General features: G+C 49.3%; 1 protein-coding gene across 1 annotated transcript; it reads right to left on the bottom strand.

The window, feature by feature from the left end:
• Positions 1 to 1,670: 1,670 nt before the first annotated feature.
• On the bottom strand, positions 1,671 to 14,740 carry LOC122210274 (zinc finger protein 658-like). The gene is made up of 5 exons (XM_042922898.1): positions 13,893 to 14,740; positions 12,772 to 12,814; positions 5,325 to 5,451; positions 4,980 to 5,075; positions 1,671 to 2,635 (listed from the first exon to the last, which is right to left on the bottom strand). Exons 1-5 carry the CDS (start codon positions 13,946 to 13,948, stop codon positions 1,671 to 1,673), a joined length of 1,287 nt encoding a protein of 428 aa, XP_042778832.1. The 5' UTR covers positions 13,949 to 14,740.
• Positions 14,741 to 15,496: the final 756 nt, after the last annotated feature.

Genomic DNA, 15,496 nt, shown 5'->3' with positions numbered 1-15,496 from the left:
CGCCTTCTCGGCCCCCGAGTTAGCACCGGCTGGGTCGGTGGCTCATTATTTTGGTGTAGCTTCACCTTTCAGTGCCTGTATCTGTCATCTCTAGACACCCAGGGTGGTCCCCTTTCGAAAGAAGCCAGTGCTCGCTCTTTGTGCCTCACTTTCATGTGGTGTTTTCGTTTTTAATGGCTTGTGAAGACAGCTGTTTTTTCATATGAAATATCATTTGTCAAATCGGTTTCCATACAATAGAGCTCATGGAGTTTTGTAGGTTTCTATGACCCTTAAAATCCGGGACGTTCGTATTTCGTTCAAGTTGCCTGTTGCCTCTCACTGTGGGTTGGTCCCTTGTGTTCTGTAGTTTGGGATTATGAACTCATCTTGGGTGTGTATGTCAGAATCCTGGCAAACATGGGTTGAGGGCGCCTTTCTCCACGTGTTTTGTTTGCTTCCATCATTTTTCTCCAAGGCCAGGACCAATTTTCTATATTAACGGTTCGATTTTTGAACTGGGACAGGAATAGGGCAAACTGCAAATTCTGTCTCACGTGGGATGCTGGTCAGGGCAAATCCTCCCCCATCGGAGCCCACAGAGATACGGACAAGCTCCCTGTGCCAATGAGGTTCTTCGCCAGTCCACCCCTTCCCTCCAGGCTTCTGAAACTTCTGAATTTGTGAGTTACTTCATTACCAGCTCTCTGCCTCATGTGCCCGAGGCCTTGCTTCGCACCCTCCTTCAGTCTTCAACAACCCAGGCTTCTGGGTCAACCAAGTTAAACCCACGGTCGGCTCTCGAACTTAATCTTTGGCTCTCAGCTCGGCGTCCCTCGCTGGCGCCTGGAAACTTCCCTGGTCGCCAGCTGAATTATGCATGTAAAAGCACGTAATCTATCATTGGTCATCATTTCTGGCCGTTCACAGTGGAAGGGCTTTCACCTTACACGGTCTGTCATGTTGCCAGAAAAGGGAGTCCTAACTTGACACATTTAACATGAAACGTACTTAGGAACTGGTTGAGAGCTAGCAGGAGAGGTCACAAAAGCGCCAGTTTCCAGATCTGAGGGTGGCGGGGGTTGGGGGCTCTATAACAGTTGCCAGCAAACAAAGGGACAAATGGTAAGTGGTACGGTGCACGGACTCCTGGTTTAATAATAAGTTCGTACTGTTCTGGGTATAACATACCCTACAGCGACCAAAGGGTAGGATTTAGTGCGGGGGCTCCAGAGAGGTCATTCTCTACAGTCTGGTGGCTGTGCCTCCAGGCTCACAATTCTGTTGGATTACCACTGCGGTTGACAAATAAATAAAATTCCTCCTATGCAGCATCGTTGGGAACATAACCCCTAAACGCCCCCGTCCCAGGGACTGCTCCCATGTTGCTCACAGCTGTTGTCTTAAATGATTACATTTATTTACAGACTCGAAAGCTCAAGGACCAGAGTGAATTCACAGCGATCCCCTCTGTCACGGGGCAGCTCTTGTAAAAACAGGTGGCTCTAGAGTGTCCTCACCCTCCCCTGGCTACGGTCGAGGGAGGGGCTTCCCCTCGGTCGCACTCTCTTCCAGCGGGGGCACCGGATTTCCCGCTGAAGGGTGGTGCGCGCGGGGGACACGCGGAGGTCTGTCCTTGCGTTCCCAGACGTGCGGGGACGCGGGAGGGAGGCCCACGGCGGCTGTGCCCGTCAGCCGTGCAGTTTCTCCCGGGTGTGGATCCTGCGGTGGCGGATGAGGTTGGCCTTCTGGGAGAAGGTCTTGCCGCACTCGGGGCACTCGTACGGCCTCTTGCCCATGTGGGTCCTCCTGTGGATGACGAGGCAGGAGTTCTGCGAGAAGGCCTTCCCGCACTCGCCGCACTCGTAGGGCCTCTCGCCCGTGTGGGTCCGCCGGTGCAGGATGAGGTGCGACTTCTGGAAGAAGGCCTTGCCGCACTCGCCGCAGCCGAACGGCTTCTCGCCCGTGTGGATGCGGTGGTGGATGAGGAGGCACGACTTGCGGGAGAAGGCCTTGCCGCACTGGCCGCAGCCGTACGGCTTCTCGCCCGTGTGCGAGCGGTGGTGCTCGACGAGGCGGGACTTGTGCGAGAAGGTCTTGTCGCACTCGGAGCACCTGTAGGGCTTCCCCCCGGCCAGAAGGGCGGCGGGCGGCGATGGGCCGGACCCCGGGGGCGGCGCGGGGCCGCCGGGCGGCTCTTGGCAGCCCGGGCGGCTGGAGAGGCCGGCCTCGGGGGCCGCGGGGCCCGCGTGCAGCCGCGGATCGGCGCGCTCGGCCGCCTCGCAGGGGAAGGGCTCCCCGCGGCGGGCCCGGCCTCCCGGCCACCCGCACCGCTCACACTGCCGCGGCCGCGCGCCCGGAGCCGGGCCGTCGGGCCTGGAGTAGAGGAACACGTTCCCCTGCCCGTCGCACTCGAAGCGCCTCCGGGCCAGGTAGGCGGTGGGACTACCATCTCCGTGACGCGGCAGACTCGTGCCACAGGAGTCACAGGTGCATCCCTGCCGTCGTGAGGGGTCAAGGTCTGCCTTCTGGCGGACGGATGCCCGGGGCCCTCTCTCGGTCGGTTCCTGGCCGTCCAGGAAGGCGCTGCTCTGCAGAAGTTTGGCTCGGTGCTCCCGTGGTCTGCCTGCGTGGCCGTCGACTTGCAAAATTGCTTCTAGGGGCAAAAAATACCATGACCTGAATGGGTTCGTGTGTCCAGAATCGTGCCACAGAACGAAATGATATCAGGGAGCAGCTGGGTGGACCAGTGGGTAAAGCATCTGGTTCTTGGTTTCCACTCAGGTTGTGATCTCATGGGTTGGTGAGTTCAAGCTCCGCGTCGGGCTCTGCACTTTTCTGCTTGGGATTTGCGTGTTCTCTCTCTCTGCCTACACCGCCCCCCCCCCCCAATAAAATTTTAAAAATAATCTTATTAGTGTTTATTTTTGAGAGCCCGAGTACAAGCGGGCAGGGGTGGGGAGAGAGGAAGACAGAATTTGAAGCAGGCTCCGGGCTCTGAGCAGCCAGCACAGAGACTGACCTGGGGCTCGAACCTGTGAACCGTGCGATCATGACCTGAGCCGAAGTCGGACACTTAACCGACTAAGCCACCCAGGTGTCCCTACTGTTATTTACTCTGAATTTTATTCTGAGAGAGAGAACTGTGGGAGAGGCAAAAAGAGAGGAAAACAGATCAAAACCAGGCTCGATGCGGACAGGAGAGAGCCTGCTGCGGGGCTTGAACCCACAAGCTGCAAGATCAGGACCTGAGCCGAAGTTGGATGCTTAACAGACTAAGCCACCCAGGCCCCCCCAGCAAAAAAATAAAATTATATCAGAAACAGGAGGAAGAATAAATTTCGGACCTAAGTGCCCAGATTCAATCACCACAGCTATAAATCTATAAACATACCCTCATCCATTGGCTTTTGAAAGGAAAAAATGAGATCCTTCCCAGATGTCTGATGCACTTGGCCACAGACCAGCCTCCTAACTAATAAAGCCCACAGCACCATTCCTCGGGCATGTTGGTATCCACATCACTGCGGCCCCTCCTCTGAGATTCTTAAATGTTGGGTTCTGCATCCTGTGCTTAGATCCTCATTTGGTTTTGTCTTCATTTTGGTTTTTTTCTTTTTTCTTTTTAAGTAGGCTTCACGCCCAGAGGGGAGCCCAACGTGGGGCTTGAACTCATGGCCCTGAGATTAAGACCTGAGCTAGTATCAAGAGTTCCATTCTTTGAGCCACCCAGGTGCCCCTTCCCTACATTTTATTATTTTTTTATGTTTATTTTTGAGAGAGATCGTGCAAGTGGGGGGAGGGGCAGAGAGAGAGGGAGACACAGAATCTGAAGCAGGTTCCAGGCTCCAACCTGTCAGTACAGAGTCCGATGCGGGGCTTGAACTCCTGAGCCATGAGATCATGACCTGAGTCAAAGTTGGACAGTTAACCCACTGAGCCACCCCGGTGCCCTTACATTTTAAATCATCAACTATCCGTGGTTTCACCTCCATGAAACCCACACCCAGTGCAACCACAGAGCTTCTTGGTTTAGAAATGTGGAAATTCCTTGAGCCCCAGTGCTGAATTCCTAAGGGACAGAATCAATGCCTACTAATCTTCCCCATCAGGATTTTCTGGGCTGAGACCCAGGCAGGTGGTATTTCTAAAGCTCCCCAGCTGATTTCTGGTGTGCCCTGAACAAAAGCTTGATAAAAGGCCCCTGTCCTGAAAGAAAGAGGGAGTCAGTATCCACCGTGGGATTATACTAGGGTGCATGTGGGGGGAGTGCCATTCATATCCCATTAAGCAAAATGGGGCCATATTTCGTAGTTAGGAAAGAAGAGGAATCTAAAGTCATATAAAAGGGAGCAAGAAAGTTTGAGGCATTTCACAGTAAAAGAAAAGACAAAAATGAGTGGCACAAAATAAGTTATTTTAAAATAGGGGGAGGGGCGCCTGGGCAGCTCAGTCAGTTAAGCATCCACCTTCAACTCGGGTCACGATCTCGTAGTTCGTGAGTTTGAGCCCTGCATGGGGCTCTGTGCTGACAGCTCTGAGCCTGGAGCCTGCTTCGGATTCTATGAATCCCTCTCTCTCCCTGCCCCTCCCCCATTCGTGCTCTGTCTCTCTGTATCTCTCAAAAATAAAAAATAAAAAATTTTAATAGTGGGAATCTACAAATCCCTGAAAACATGAGAAAGCCTGTTTCATAACCATGGGGTAAGTGTTAAGACTGAAGATTCTAGACAAAAACTGAGCAAGCAAGGTCTCAGATGGGGACAGCAGGATGGAATGAAAGCAGAATATGCCTCTCTCTAAAGGCCAGGGAAAGAGGAGGAATCCTGTCGGGCGGTGGGATGTGTGGAGGTAGCAGGAGTCATGTGGGCATCTCAAGGCCTTGGACCAAATATCCACAGCTACTTGCAAAGATCCAAGGCTTTTGAGAACAATTGCCTGAAACAAACACAGGAGGTGTTGCTCTGCAGCCCAGTGTGTGTCCGTTGCCCCCCTCTCACCTGGAAAGCTCCATCTGACGAGTTCTTCCTCCTCCATCCACGGTTCTTGGCCTCGCTCCAACCTGGAGATCACAGCCGGTTTGGTGACCTGACAGCCTGTTTGTGAGAACAAGTCACAGGACTTATGCTGAGCCGCCTGGGCCATCCAAGGAAGCAGGGGGCACAACGCACTTTTACGTGTCGGCCAGAGAATGGATTATTTCACACAGGAGGTAAATTCACGAATAACGCCAAGTGGGATGACAGCAAGGCTTTTAGACAGCTGACACCCAAGGCCAAACATTTCAGAGGTTTTACATAACTGAGAAAAGACATTAATCGGGAAATGCAGGAAGCCTTCCTCACCTACTGAGACCAGGTGGCTGTAATTCTCGAGCATCACATCCCGGTACAGCGTCCTCTGTGCGGGGTCCAGATGCTGCCATTCCTTACGGGTGAACCCCACAGCCACGTCTCGGAATGACAATGAGCCCTGGAATGACACGTGCCCGATGAACCTGAAATACCTGGCAGAGTTCTGCGGCAAAGGCTCAGAGGCGAGGGCTCTTAGGGCCTTCGGACTGCCCCACAGTAAGTTATTTAGGGAGCTTGGCATGCCCCTAACTCTGTGCTACATTTCCAGGGACAGAAAAGAAAAGATCATAAGAAAAGATCTCACTCATGGATCTGCATTCATTCCTTCATCCATTCATTCGGCGTGTAAGCATCTACAGACTATATGGTATGTTGACGGTATTCCGCCTGGGGCTGCGGGCGGGGGGGGGTGGGGGTGGGAGGGGCGGGAAGCAGAACACAATATTACTCCTGTTCTACAGGCACCTGGAGCCCGGGTGGAGCGAGATGGACAGAAGACTTCCGTGTGGTGCGATCACACCTCAGGCTGCAATGGAAGTACATTACAGGAGGAGCAGACGCAAAGACAGCAGTCATGTTCAAGGTCCTGACGTCAAGTGAAGCCTCACCGGAGGCTGCCCTGGAGCATAATCTTGAAAGATAAACCGTGTGTCCAAGAGGCACGGCATCAGCGAGGGCAAGGAGTCACAGAAAAATCTGGTAGACACTGCAAATACTTGGGAGCGACAATACAGAAGATACTGCATGGATGTGTGTGCGTGCGTCTGTGTGTGTGTGTGAGAGAGAGAGCACACGTGCACAAATCACAGGGCAAAGGTTTTTTTTTTTCCTATAGACAATGGGGATGCCTATGATGGTATTTTAGGGAGGGGAGGGACAAAAGATGACCGACATAGAAAAAGGTGGGAAATCACCAGGAGAGAATGAATAAATAAAATTAGGGCACAATTATAAGCAAAGACATGGTCAAAATTAAGGAAGCACCAAGAGGAAAGGACAAAGGATTCCACAAATACAGAACAGGGCTTGGCTCTCCTTCCCCTTCTCCTTCATCTTCTCTCTGGATGAATTGAGGACCAAAACAACAAATTAATTTACACTGAATACTGTAATACTGTGTAAATCATTTTTAACAGAAGTATGGAAGTTAAAAGGCAAAAGTACAACTATAATCACAGATTTATTAATGGAAAAGCAATATAAAAGGAAATAAAATCTGACATAAATATCAAAGTATGAGTGTGTGAGAAAGTATAGAGTTTCCACATACGACTGAAGTTATCAGGTTAGGAGAGACTTCTAGAACTGTAAAAATATTCAATGCAAGCCTCATGGTAGCAACAAAAAAAATCTATAATGCACAAAAATAAAGAGGAAAGAATCAAAACCTATCACTATAAGAAATCCTCAAACCACAATAAAGACAAAAGAGTAAGAGAAAGGAACAAAACTACCAAAGAGAAAACCATTAACCAAGTGGCAATATAAGTCTTTACCTAGTAATAATTACTTTAGACGTAAATGAACTCAACTTCCCTAACAAAAAGGGAATCAACCAACCAACTTCTGTCTACAAGACATTCACTTTAGATTTCAGGACATACAGTGGGTGAAAGCAACAAGGTAAAGATATCCCATGCCATACAATGGTAATCAGAAGAGAGCTGGTCTGGCAATACTTAGAAAAAACAGCCTTTAAATCACATACTGTCATGAGAGACAAAGTCCTTCTATAACTTCAGAATGGTCCCTTCAACAAGATATAACAGTTTTAAATACATATGCACCCAACATCAAAAGGACCTAAATATATAAAGCACACATTGACCAATCAGAAGGGAGAAACAGCAATGAAATAACAGTAAGAGACTTATATACCCACTCTCAATAGTCATCCAGACAGAAAATCAGCAAAAACAAAAACTTCAGAAGTGAACAACACTACAGATCAAATAGGCCTTGAAGATATTTACAGAACATTCTACCCACAAGCAACAGAATACTCATTCTTGTCAAGAGCACACACAACGTTCTCCAGGGTGGATCATAGGCTAGCTAACAAAACAAGTCTTAACATTAAGACTGAAATCATTCTAAGTATCTTTTCCAATCACAATGAAATGAAACTAGAAATCAACAGAAAAGGGGAAAATTTTTAAATATTGGAAATTAACACATTCTTAAACACTACTGGGTCACAGAAATCAAAAGGGAAACTATAAAACATATTAAGACAGATGAAAACACAACAGATTGAAATTTACAGGATACCACAACAGCAGCACTAAGAAGGACGTTTATAGAAACGAACATCTACATTCAAAAAGGAAAGATCTCAAACAACCTAACTTTGCACCTCTAGAAAAAGAAAAGCTAAACCCCAAGTTGGCAGAGGGAAATAAAAATTAGAAATAAATGAAACAGAATAGAAAAACAATAGAAAAAATGAAACTAAGAGCTGGTTTTTTGAAATAAAATTGAAAAACCCTTAGCTAGACTAAGAAAAAAAAAGACTAGAATAAATAAAATCAGAAATGAAAGAGGAGACATTATAGCGGATGCCACAGAAATAAAAAGGATAATAGCTATTATAGTTCAATGCCAACTCGTTGGACAACCTAGAAGAAATGAACACAATTCTAAAAAAAAAAAAAAACCAAAAAAAAAAAACCAAACCTGGGGCGCCTGGGTGGCTCAGTCGGTTGGGCGTCGGACTTTGGCTCAGGTCATGATCTCACAGCTTGTGAGTTCAAGCCCTGTGTTGGGCCCTGTGCCGACAGCCCAGAGCCTGGAGCCTGCTTGGGATTGTGTCTGCCTCTCTCTCTCTCAAGAATAAATAAGACATTTTTAAAAAAATTAAAAAATATGGGGCGCCTGGGTGGCTCAGTTGGTTAAGTGACCGACTTCAGCTCAGGTCATGATCTTGCAGTTTTTGAGTTTGAGCCCCATGTGGAGTTCTGTGCTGACAGCTCAGAGCTTGGAGCCTACTTCAGATTCTGTGTCTCCCTCTCTCTCTACCCCGCCCCTGCCCACGCTCTGTGTCTCTCAATAACAAATAAATGTTAAAGAAAAAAAAATTTTTAAATACAATAAAATATAAAAAAAACAACCTACCGATACTGAATTGATAGAAAGCCTGAGCACAGCACTAACAAAGAGAATGAAGAAGTCACCAAAAAGCTCCAAATAAAGAAAAGCCCAGGACCTTGATGGACAAATTCTACCGAAAATTTAAAGATTACTACCAATCCTTCTTAAATACCCCCCCCAAAAAAAACAGAAAAAGAGGGAATACTTCCAAATTCATTCTACAAGACCAGCATCGCCATGATACCAAAAGTAAAGACACCACACAGAAAGGAAACTACAGGCCAGGATCCCTGGTAAACACAGGTGCAGAAATCCTCAAGGTAGTCTTAGCACATCAAACCCGACAGCACATGAGAAGCATCAGACACCACGACCAAGCAAGACTTAGCCCTGGGATGCAAGGATGGTTCAACACATGATAAGCCATACGAGACACCACGTTAACGGAATAAAGGATAAAAATGACATAATCCGCTCAACAGCCGCACACACACACACAAAAAATTGGACAAACTTCAGTGCCCTTTAAAGATTAAAAGCTCACAACAAACCAAGAATGGAAGGAACTTACCTCAACACAATAAAGGCCATTTATGAAAAGCCCACAGCTAACATCATACTCAGTGGTGAAAGCTTTCCCTCTAAAGCTTTCCTTGATCTGGAACAAGGCAAGGATGCCCATTCTTGCCTCTCCTATTCAACACAGTACTGGAAGTCCGGCCAGAGCAATCCGGCGAGAAAAAGAAATAAAACACATTGGAATCAGGAAGGAAGAAATAAACGTATCTCTGTTCGAAGACGACGTGATCTTACTGAATGCGGGTCTCAACGCGATATGTGCATTCTCGTGTTCCTCGCAGCATTATCCACAGTAGCCAAGAGATGGAAACGACCGAAGTGTCCAGCCGTGGGCGAACGGATCGTGCGGTGGACACACAGCACGGGACATTACTCAGCCAGGAGAGAGAAGGAAGTCCCTTCATTTGCGACAAGCAGGTGAACCTCACATATGCCGAGTGAAATATGCCAGACGTGGGAGGACAAGTACCGTGTGACCCCACTTTTATGAGGGTTCTCAAGTGGTCAACTCCTAGAACCGGTGGTTACCAAGGACTGGGAGGGGCAGGGAAAGGGGGAGGCGCTAGTCAGAGGTTCAGTGTTCGTTACGGAAGCGGAGTAAGTTCTGAAGATGCACTGCACAGCATAGTGTCACAATGAGCCACGTTGCGCTGCACCCTTAGAAATTTGCTAAGAGGGCGTATCTTACGTTAAATGCTCCCGCCACAAAAGAAAAAAAAATCCAGATATTTAAAAAGGGGGCTGGAGGAAACTTTGGGAGGTGATGGATTAAGTCGGTGGTGGTGGTTTCACGGGTGTGCACTTATCGAAACTCCTCTCGAGTTGTGAGCACACAGTTGTGCAGGTCAATCACACCTCAATAAAGTGGCTTAGATAAAATTTTCTAGTAGTCACATTTAAGTAAAAAAGGAAACAATTTAGATAAGATCTTTTAGCCAAATATATCTGGAGTATTATCATTTCAATATATAATTATTTTAAAATTGCTGATATACTTTTCATTCTTCTTTTTCATACCATGTGTTCAAAACCTGGTGGGTATTTTCCACTTAGAGTACATCTCAACTCAGACACTATGTTTTCAATCTCGCTCTCATGAAATACAGTCCTGTAAAAACATAGTTGTGTTTAATATTTTGATATTTTGAGGGGGGTGGAGGGGCAGAGAGAGAGGGAGACAGAGAATCCCAAGCAGGCTCCACAGTCAGCACAGAGCCAGATGCGGGGCTTAAACTCACAACTCGTGAGATCATGACCCGAGACGAAATCAAGAGTCCGATGCTTAACCGACCAAGCTACCCAGGTGCCCCCATAAAGTTGCATTTAATGGGAAAGTATTTTCCTCTGATTCCCTTTTACAATTTAAGTGTGAATGAGAAACTCAGGTCTCCAGCCACACTAGCCACCAGGGTTCAGTATCCCCTCGTGGCTGGTGGCTACCACATTGGACAGTGCAAGTCCATACCGTAGAGGGTACAACTGAATTTCTCTGCCGGGGCTGGGTTTTGGCCAGAGAAAACTACAGTGTGGCTCCATCACTGAGGGCCCAGTTCTAGGTCTGTCTGCATTCACATCCCAACTCCATCACCTAATAGATGCAGGATCCCAGGCAGCTTGCTTAATACCTCCAGCCTGTGTGTGTTCGTCTGTAAGATGGGAGAGGGGTTAATGATACCGATCTCACAGGTATTCATGAAATGGCGACATGTTAAGCGTTCAACAGGTGGAGCTTAGACCTTTGTCACTATCTTTGTTGTGGATGACCCTAAGAAGCTCCTGGTGAAAACTGGTTTCCTACAAAAGAACAAATTTCCCTAAGAGGCACAGAGGAAACCCCGGCCCTGAATATGGGTCCCACAGCTTCGCGTCACGGCCCACGTCTCTCCTCTGAGGCCACGGAGCTGCCATCTTGTTTTGGACCTCTCATACTGGTCCCATTCCCAGGTGTTTCTGGTACCCAACATCCAGATGGTTCAAGCTTTTTAGGCACAGACACGCTCATCAAAACAGGTCCCCAAGCCAGAAACCAAGACCCTGTGAATCTGTTTTTCTTCCTGGAGTGGAGAGCTGTAATGTTTGTCCACGAGGCCCATCTTCCTCTGGGGCTAGCTCTCTCCCTCTGGCACCCCAAGCTCCTGGGAGCGCCCCACCACCGACACAGCCTCTCAGCCCTAACCACGAACTAAGCTGGCCCAAATCTGCATCTCTCCCAAAGAGTGTGCAAACTGGCTCTACGATACAGAACCTGGCCCCTTTCTACAGTAGACCTCGCAAGAGAGGTGTGGGCCATGCCTATTTCTGGCCACACGGATGCAGTCGGTATGAGAGAAGGAAGTCACAGACAAGGGGCAAGAGAGACTCTGGGAGACGCCTGCATTCTTAGGTGTGACTGTCCCTGAGTACCAGGCCAGGTGTGGCCTAGATTTGGGGTTGGCCCTAAACTAGCTCTTGCTGGGTTTCTGGCTCTTGTCACTTGAAGGATTCTGGCCAGCACACTTCACGTTCATGCTCACAGTAGAGAGAGGGGCCGTGTAGGTCCAATTTGAGAATGCAGACAGGCTGGCAGCAAATGACGTCACTGACGTCCAAAGAGAACGATGGCCCAGGGCAAGGGCAGATGCGTGAGGTCCGAGTGGTGAAAAGACGCTCAGACTCCAGGACAAAAGGCCAAGAGCACGCTGATCATCTTCCCTCCCCGCCCCCACCAAAGTCTGAAACGGGGCTGTTTGCTCTCCATCTGTGTCAAAAAACTATTACAGAAGATAATTTGAAGAACACGCTACTCGTCTGTTCTTCTGGACAATGCAGGGTTTCATCTGGGTCAGTGTGACAGAACAAGGCAGTTTATGCAGAACGGAGTATTTTGATCCCTGAAACAACCAGCATTACAGATTCTGCACGGCCGTAAGACCCACTGCTTACACCCAACGGAGAGTCCAGACTCGCTGTTGTGTCCACTTCACTGTCATCACTAGACAGGACCCTGCCTGTGACACCTCACACCCCAAGGCCAACCCTAGAACCTTCTTAATACTGGAAACAGCTTTAGTTCTCCTAGGACGTGGACGTGCTTGTCCCAAGCAGACAACACAAATCCTATGTTGGAGGGAATCTTTTTAAAGTGCTGGAAACGTCTGGGGCGCCTGTGTGGCTCAGTCGGTTGTGTCCAACTCTTGATTTCGGCTCAGCTCATGAGCTCATGGTTCGTAGGTTCGAGCCCCGTGGGGCTAAGTGCTGACAGTACAGAGCCTGCTTGGCTTGTCTGTCTCTCCCTCTCTCTGCCCTCCCCGATGGCTTTCTCTCTCTCTCTCTCTCTCTTAAACAAATATTTAAAAAAAATTTAATAAAAGAAGTAAGTAAAAGTGCCAGAGGGGCGCCTGGATGTCTCAGTCAGTTAAGCATCTGACTTCGGTTCAGGTCAGGATCTCACGGTTCGTGGGTTTGAGCCCTGCATCGGGCTCTGTGCTGACAGCCCGGAGCCTGCTTCGGATTCTGTGTCTCCCTCTCTCTCTGCCCCTTCCCTGCTCACACTCTGTTTCTCTCTCAAAAATAAACATTAAAAAACTATGTCTTTTTTTTTAAGTGCCAGAAATGGCAGACACCGGGCAGCTCAGAACTGTGGCGGCCTCAGCAGCGCATCCGCCCCGCCCTCCCCGTGCGTCCTCAGTGATCTTGGGTCCTGCCTGCAGTATTTTATTGGCTGCATTCTTAGAAGCACCCCCAAGTCCCCGGGAAAGCACAGTGCGGTAGAAAGAAATGCCACACTCACCTGGGACATGGTCCTTCCCTGCTGGGCGGGGGAAAGCAGACACCTGTGTAAGCAGAGATGGGGAGGGGAGGGCAGGGGAGAGGACGTGAGAGGTCAAGCTTGCCCCGGGCCTCTGGATCAACTGCTGCCACCCCCCACCAGGCCTGGGGGAGGACAGGCTCCCCTCCCCCCCTCCCCCCACCGAGGACATCACATAATGCCCACGCCTTGCAGAGTGATGGGGACCCAACCTGGCGAGGGTTCAACCTGGATTCTCCTTTTCTACTTAATGCGCTCATGTCTGTGTCTCCATAGTCAATGTGCAATTTACTAACCCCTCCCCTCGTTACTCAGAAATTGAATAGAAATTTATTCTGAAGAAACAATCATGAGTTCAGGCGAAGAGTTAGTCGCCAAGGTGTTTATTATAGTTCGTTAAAACTCTGAAAAAAAAAAACCCAGAAAATAACGAAATATCCATCTACACAGGACCCGTTAAATAAAACACTACTCCAAAGGGAAATAAATGTTATGTAGCTAATGAAAACAAAATCATGGAAAAAACTGTTTTATTGGATAGCATACGGATAATTGAAAAAGGTGGCCGAAGACTATTTGATCCCATGCATATGGACACACACGCACGCGCGCGCGCACACACACACACACACACACACACACTCACATAGATCTCTGAGATGATGCAAGGCAAAAAGGTAGCAGCAGTTAGCCCTAGGTAGGTAGATAATGACCACTGAACATTTTTTTTTTGTACTTAGATGAATTTCCTAATCTAGGACAAACTGGTACTTTGTATACCGAAGTTATTTTTTAAGTATCTGTAGCCTATGAAGCTTCGAACCCGAACCTCTGTCACCTCTCCTGCCCCTGGCAGACGCTGGGGTCAACTCACAGGAAAATCTAACAATGGGATCTGGAGGGCAGAGTCCAATGAATGGAGTTCAGCTGAGACAAGCTGAGGGCTACTTGGCGGGGCCCTCAATCCCATCCCGGACCTGCTGGGTCCCCTGTGCTTTGTTCCACCTGCAGCCTGTCCACGTTCGCTGTCAGGAAGAACCGCCCTGGCTCGGCTGTGCTGGCCTCGGCCCGGGAAGCAGTCCCGGTCTGGCTCTGCCACTTACCAAACACGGGACAAGATCTGATGGCTTCTCCTGAGCCCTCCTCCTCCTTTCCTCATTTGGCCAGGGGACAGGAACACGAAGGTTCAGGAGCAAGTTTACCGTGGCTGGAATCATCAACGGGACCCCACACCTATCTCTCTCCTGAACAGACACGAGGTTGGTCTTAGGAATGTTCCCACTCAGGACAGACACACACTGGAGTTGGGTCCAAGAAGTCTGCAGAGACGCTCAAACTCTAGAATTACAGAAACTCCATAAAGAATTCCGAGGGAGTTTTGGTTTTGGTTTTTAAATTGGAGACTACCTAAGTGCTTAAAAATAACAGATTGGTTAATCAGTTATGACACAATCAAAGCATGCCATGCCATGAATCAACTTAAACTGTTACAGAGTATCTGTAAGAACTAGCTTCTGGCAACACCAGTAAGTGGGGAAAAAATAAATAAATAAAAAGGAAGCTATGAAATTCACAAACACATGACTCACAGATGGGTAACAGGCAGAGATGGGTGGTATTTTCCCCGGGTACCCGAAGTTTTAGCTCAATTCCCAGACACCCCAAATTCTCCGGAGGAGCTGGCAGACCCAACCTAACGGACACCTTCCTTCGGATAAGGAAGAGCGAAGGAGCAGGGAGGGGCACTACTGAAGACGTAGATACATGGTGTTTTACTCCCCTCCCAAGACCAGAGGGACGGTTGAGCCGGCAAAAGTGGGGGGAGTAACCTGGCCCCCCAGGCTGGACGCGTGCCCAGCTACAGAAACACCTGGGCGCGTGGTGGTTCAACAGAGGGGGGCGCAAGCGTTCTGGGGGAAGCTTTGCAGATGCGGGAGCCCAACGGCAGGAGGGAGCTCTTGGAAGTGAGAAGCCGGCAGAGGCCACCGTGGTGGCCAGGTGGGGGGTGGGGGGTGGGGGCAGGAATGGGAGACACCTGCACGGCCAGCCTGTGTTACAACAAGGATGCAGCGTTCCCCGGGGCCACGTGGGGGGCAGGAAGCTAGGGGAGCCTGAACAACATGGGGAGAAAGCAGGCTGCCTGCGGGACATAGAGAGCCAGCCCTGGGAAGCAAGAGCACGGAGCCAGGAGCGGGCACAGAGGTCTGCCAGAGAGCCCCTGCTCGTGTCACAGGCTCTGCACCCCTACAAAGCCATCACGCGGCCTCCCGCGTGATAAAGGACAGATGGCTGGGCAGGGGGAGAGCTACCGGAAGCGCCAAGCAAGGAAATGTTTGTGTCACTTCGCCTCCATTCCCCCTTCTCCACCCCTGCCCCTGGTGGAGAAAGAAGTGGTCCAATGAGAAGGAAGGGTTAAGGAGGAGCAGAGACAGAAGAGATCACAGGCCCTCCATGGGGGGGTGGGGGGAAGTGGAGAGCTGCAGATCCACAGGGAGAGAGAGAACCCGGATGCGGCAGTGAGATGTTCACTAGCCCGCCAGCAAGCCAGGAGAGACTGTTCCTTATTACAGCCTCAAGTAACAGGACCCCTCTGGGTTACCAGAGATGTCATCCTGACAGCGGAGTGTTCTGGGCTGAATTCTGTGCCCCAGAAAGATCTGCTGGGGATCCTAGCCGTCAATATCTCAGAATGTGACCTTTAGAAACA

Source organism: Panthera leo, chromosome E3, assembly GCF_018350215.1.
Source record: "Panthera leo isolate Ple1 chromosome E3, P.leo_Ple1_pat1.1, whole genome shotgun sequence".
NCBI lineage: Eukaryota > Metazoa > Chordata > Mammalia > Carnivora > Felidae > Panthera > Panthera leo.
The sequence above is the reverse complement of the archived record's forward strand: the minus strand, read 5'-3'. Positions and strand labels throughout refer to the sequence as shown.

Coding starts and splice junctions, on each gene's coding strand:
- LOC122210274 (XM_042922898.1), bottom strand. CDS start 13,948: ATGAGGAAAGGAGGAGGAGGGCTCAGGAGAAGCCATCAGATCTTGTCC. Junction 12,815..13,892: donor CAGATCTTGTCCCGTGTTTG/GTAAGTGGCAGA, acceptor CTGCTTACACAG/GTGTCTGCTTTCCCCCGCCC. Junction 5,452..12,771: donor AGGGAAGGACCATGTCCCAG/GTGAGTGTGGCA, acceptor GTGTCATTCCAG/GGCTCATTGTCATTCCGAGA.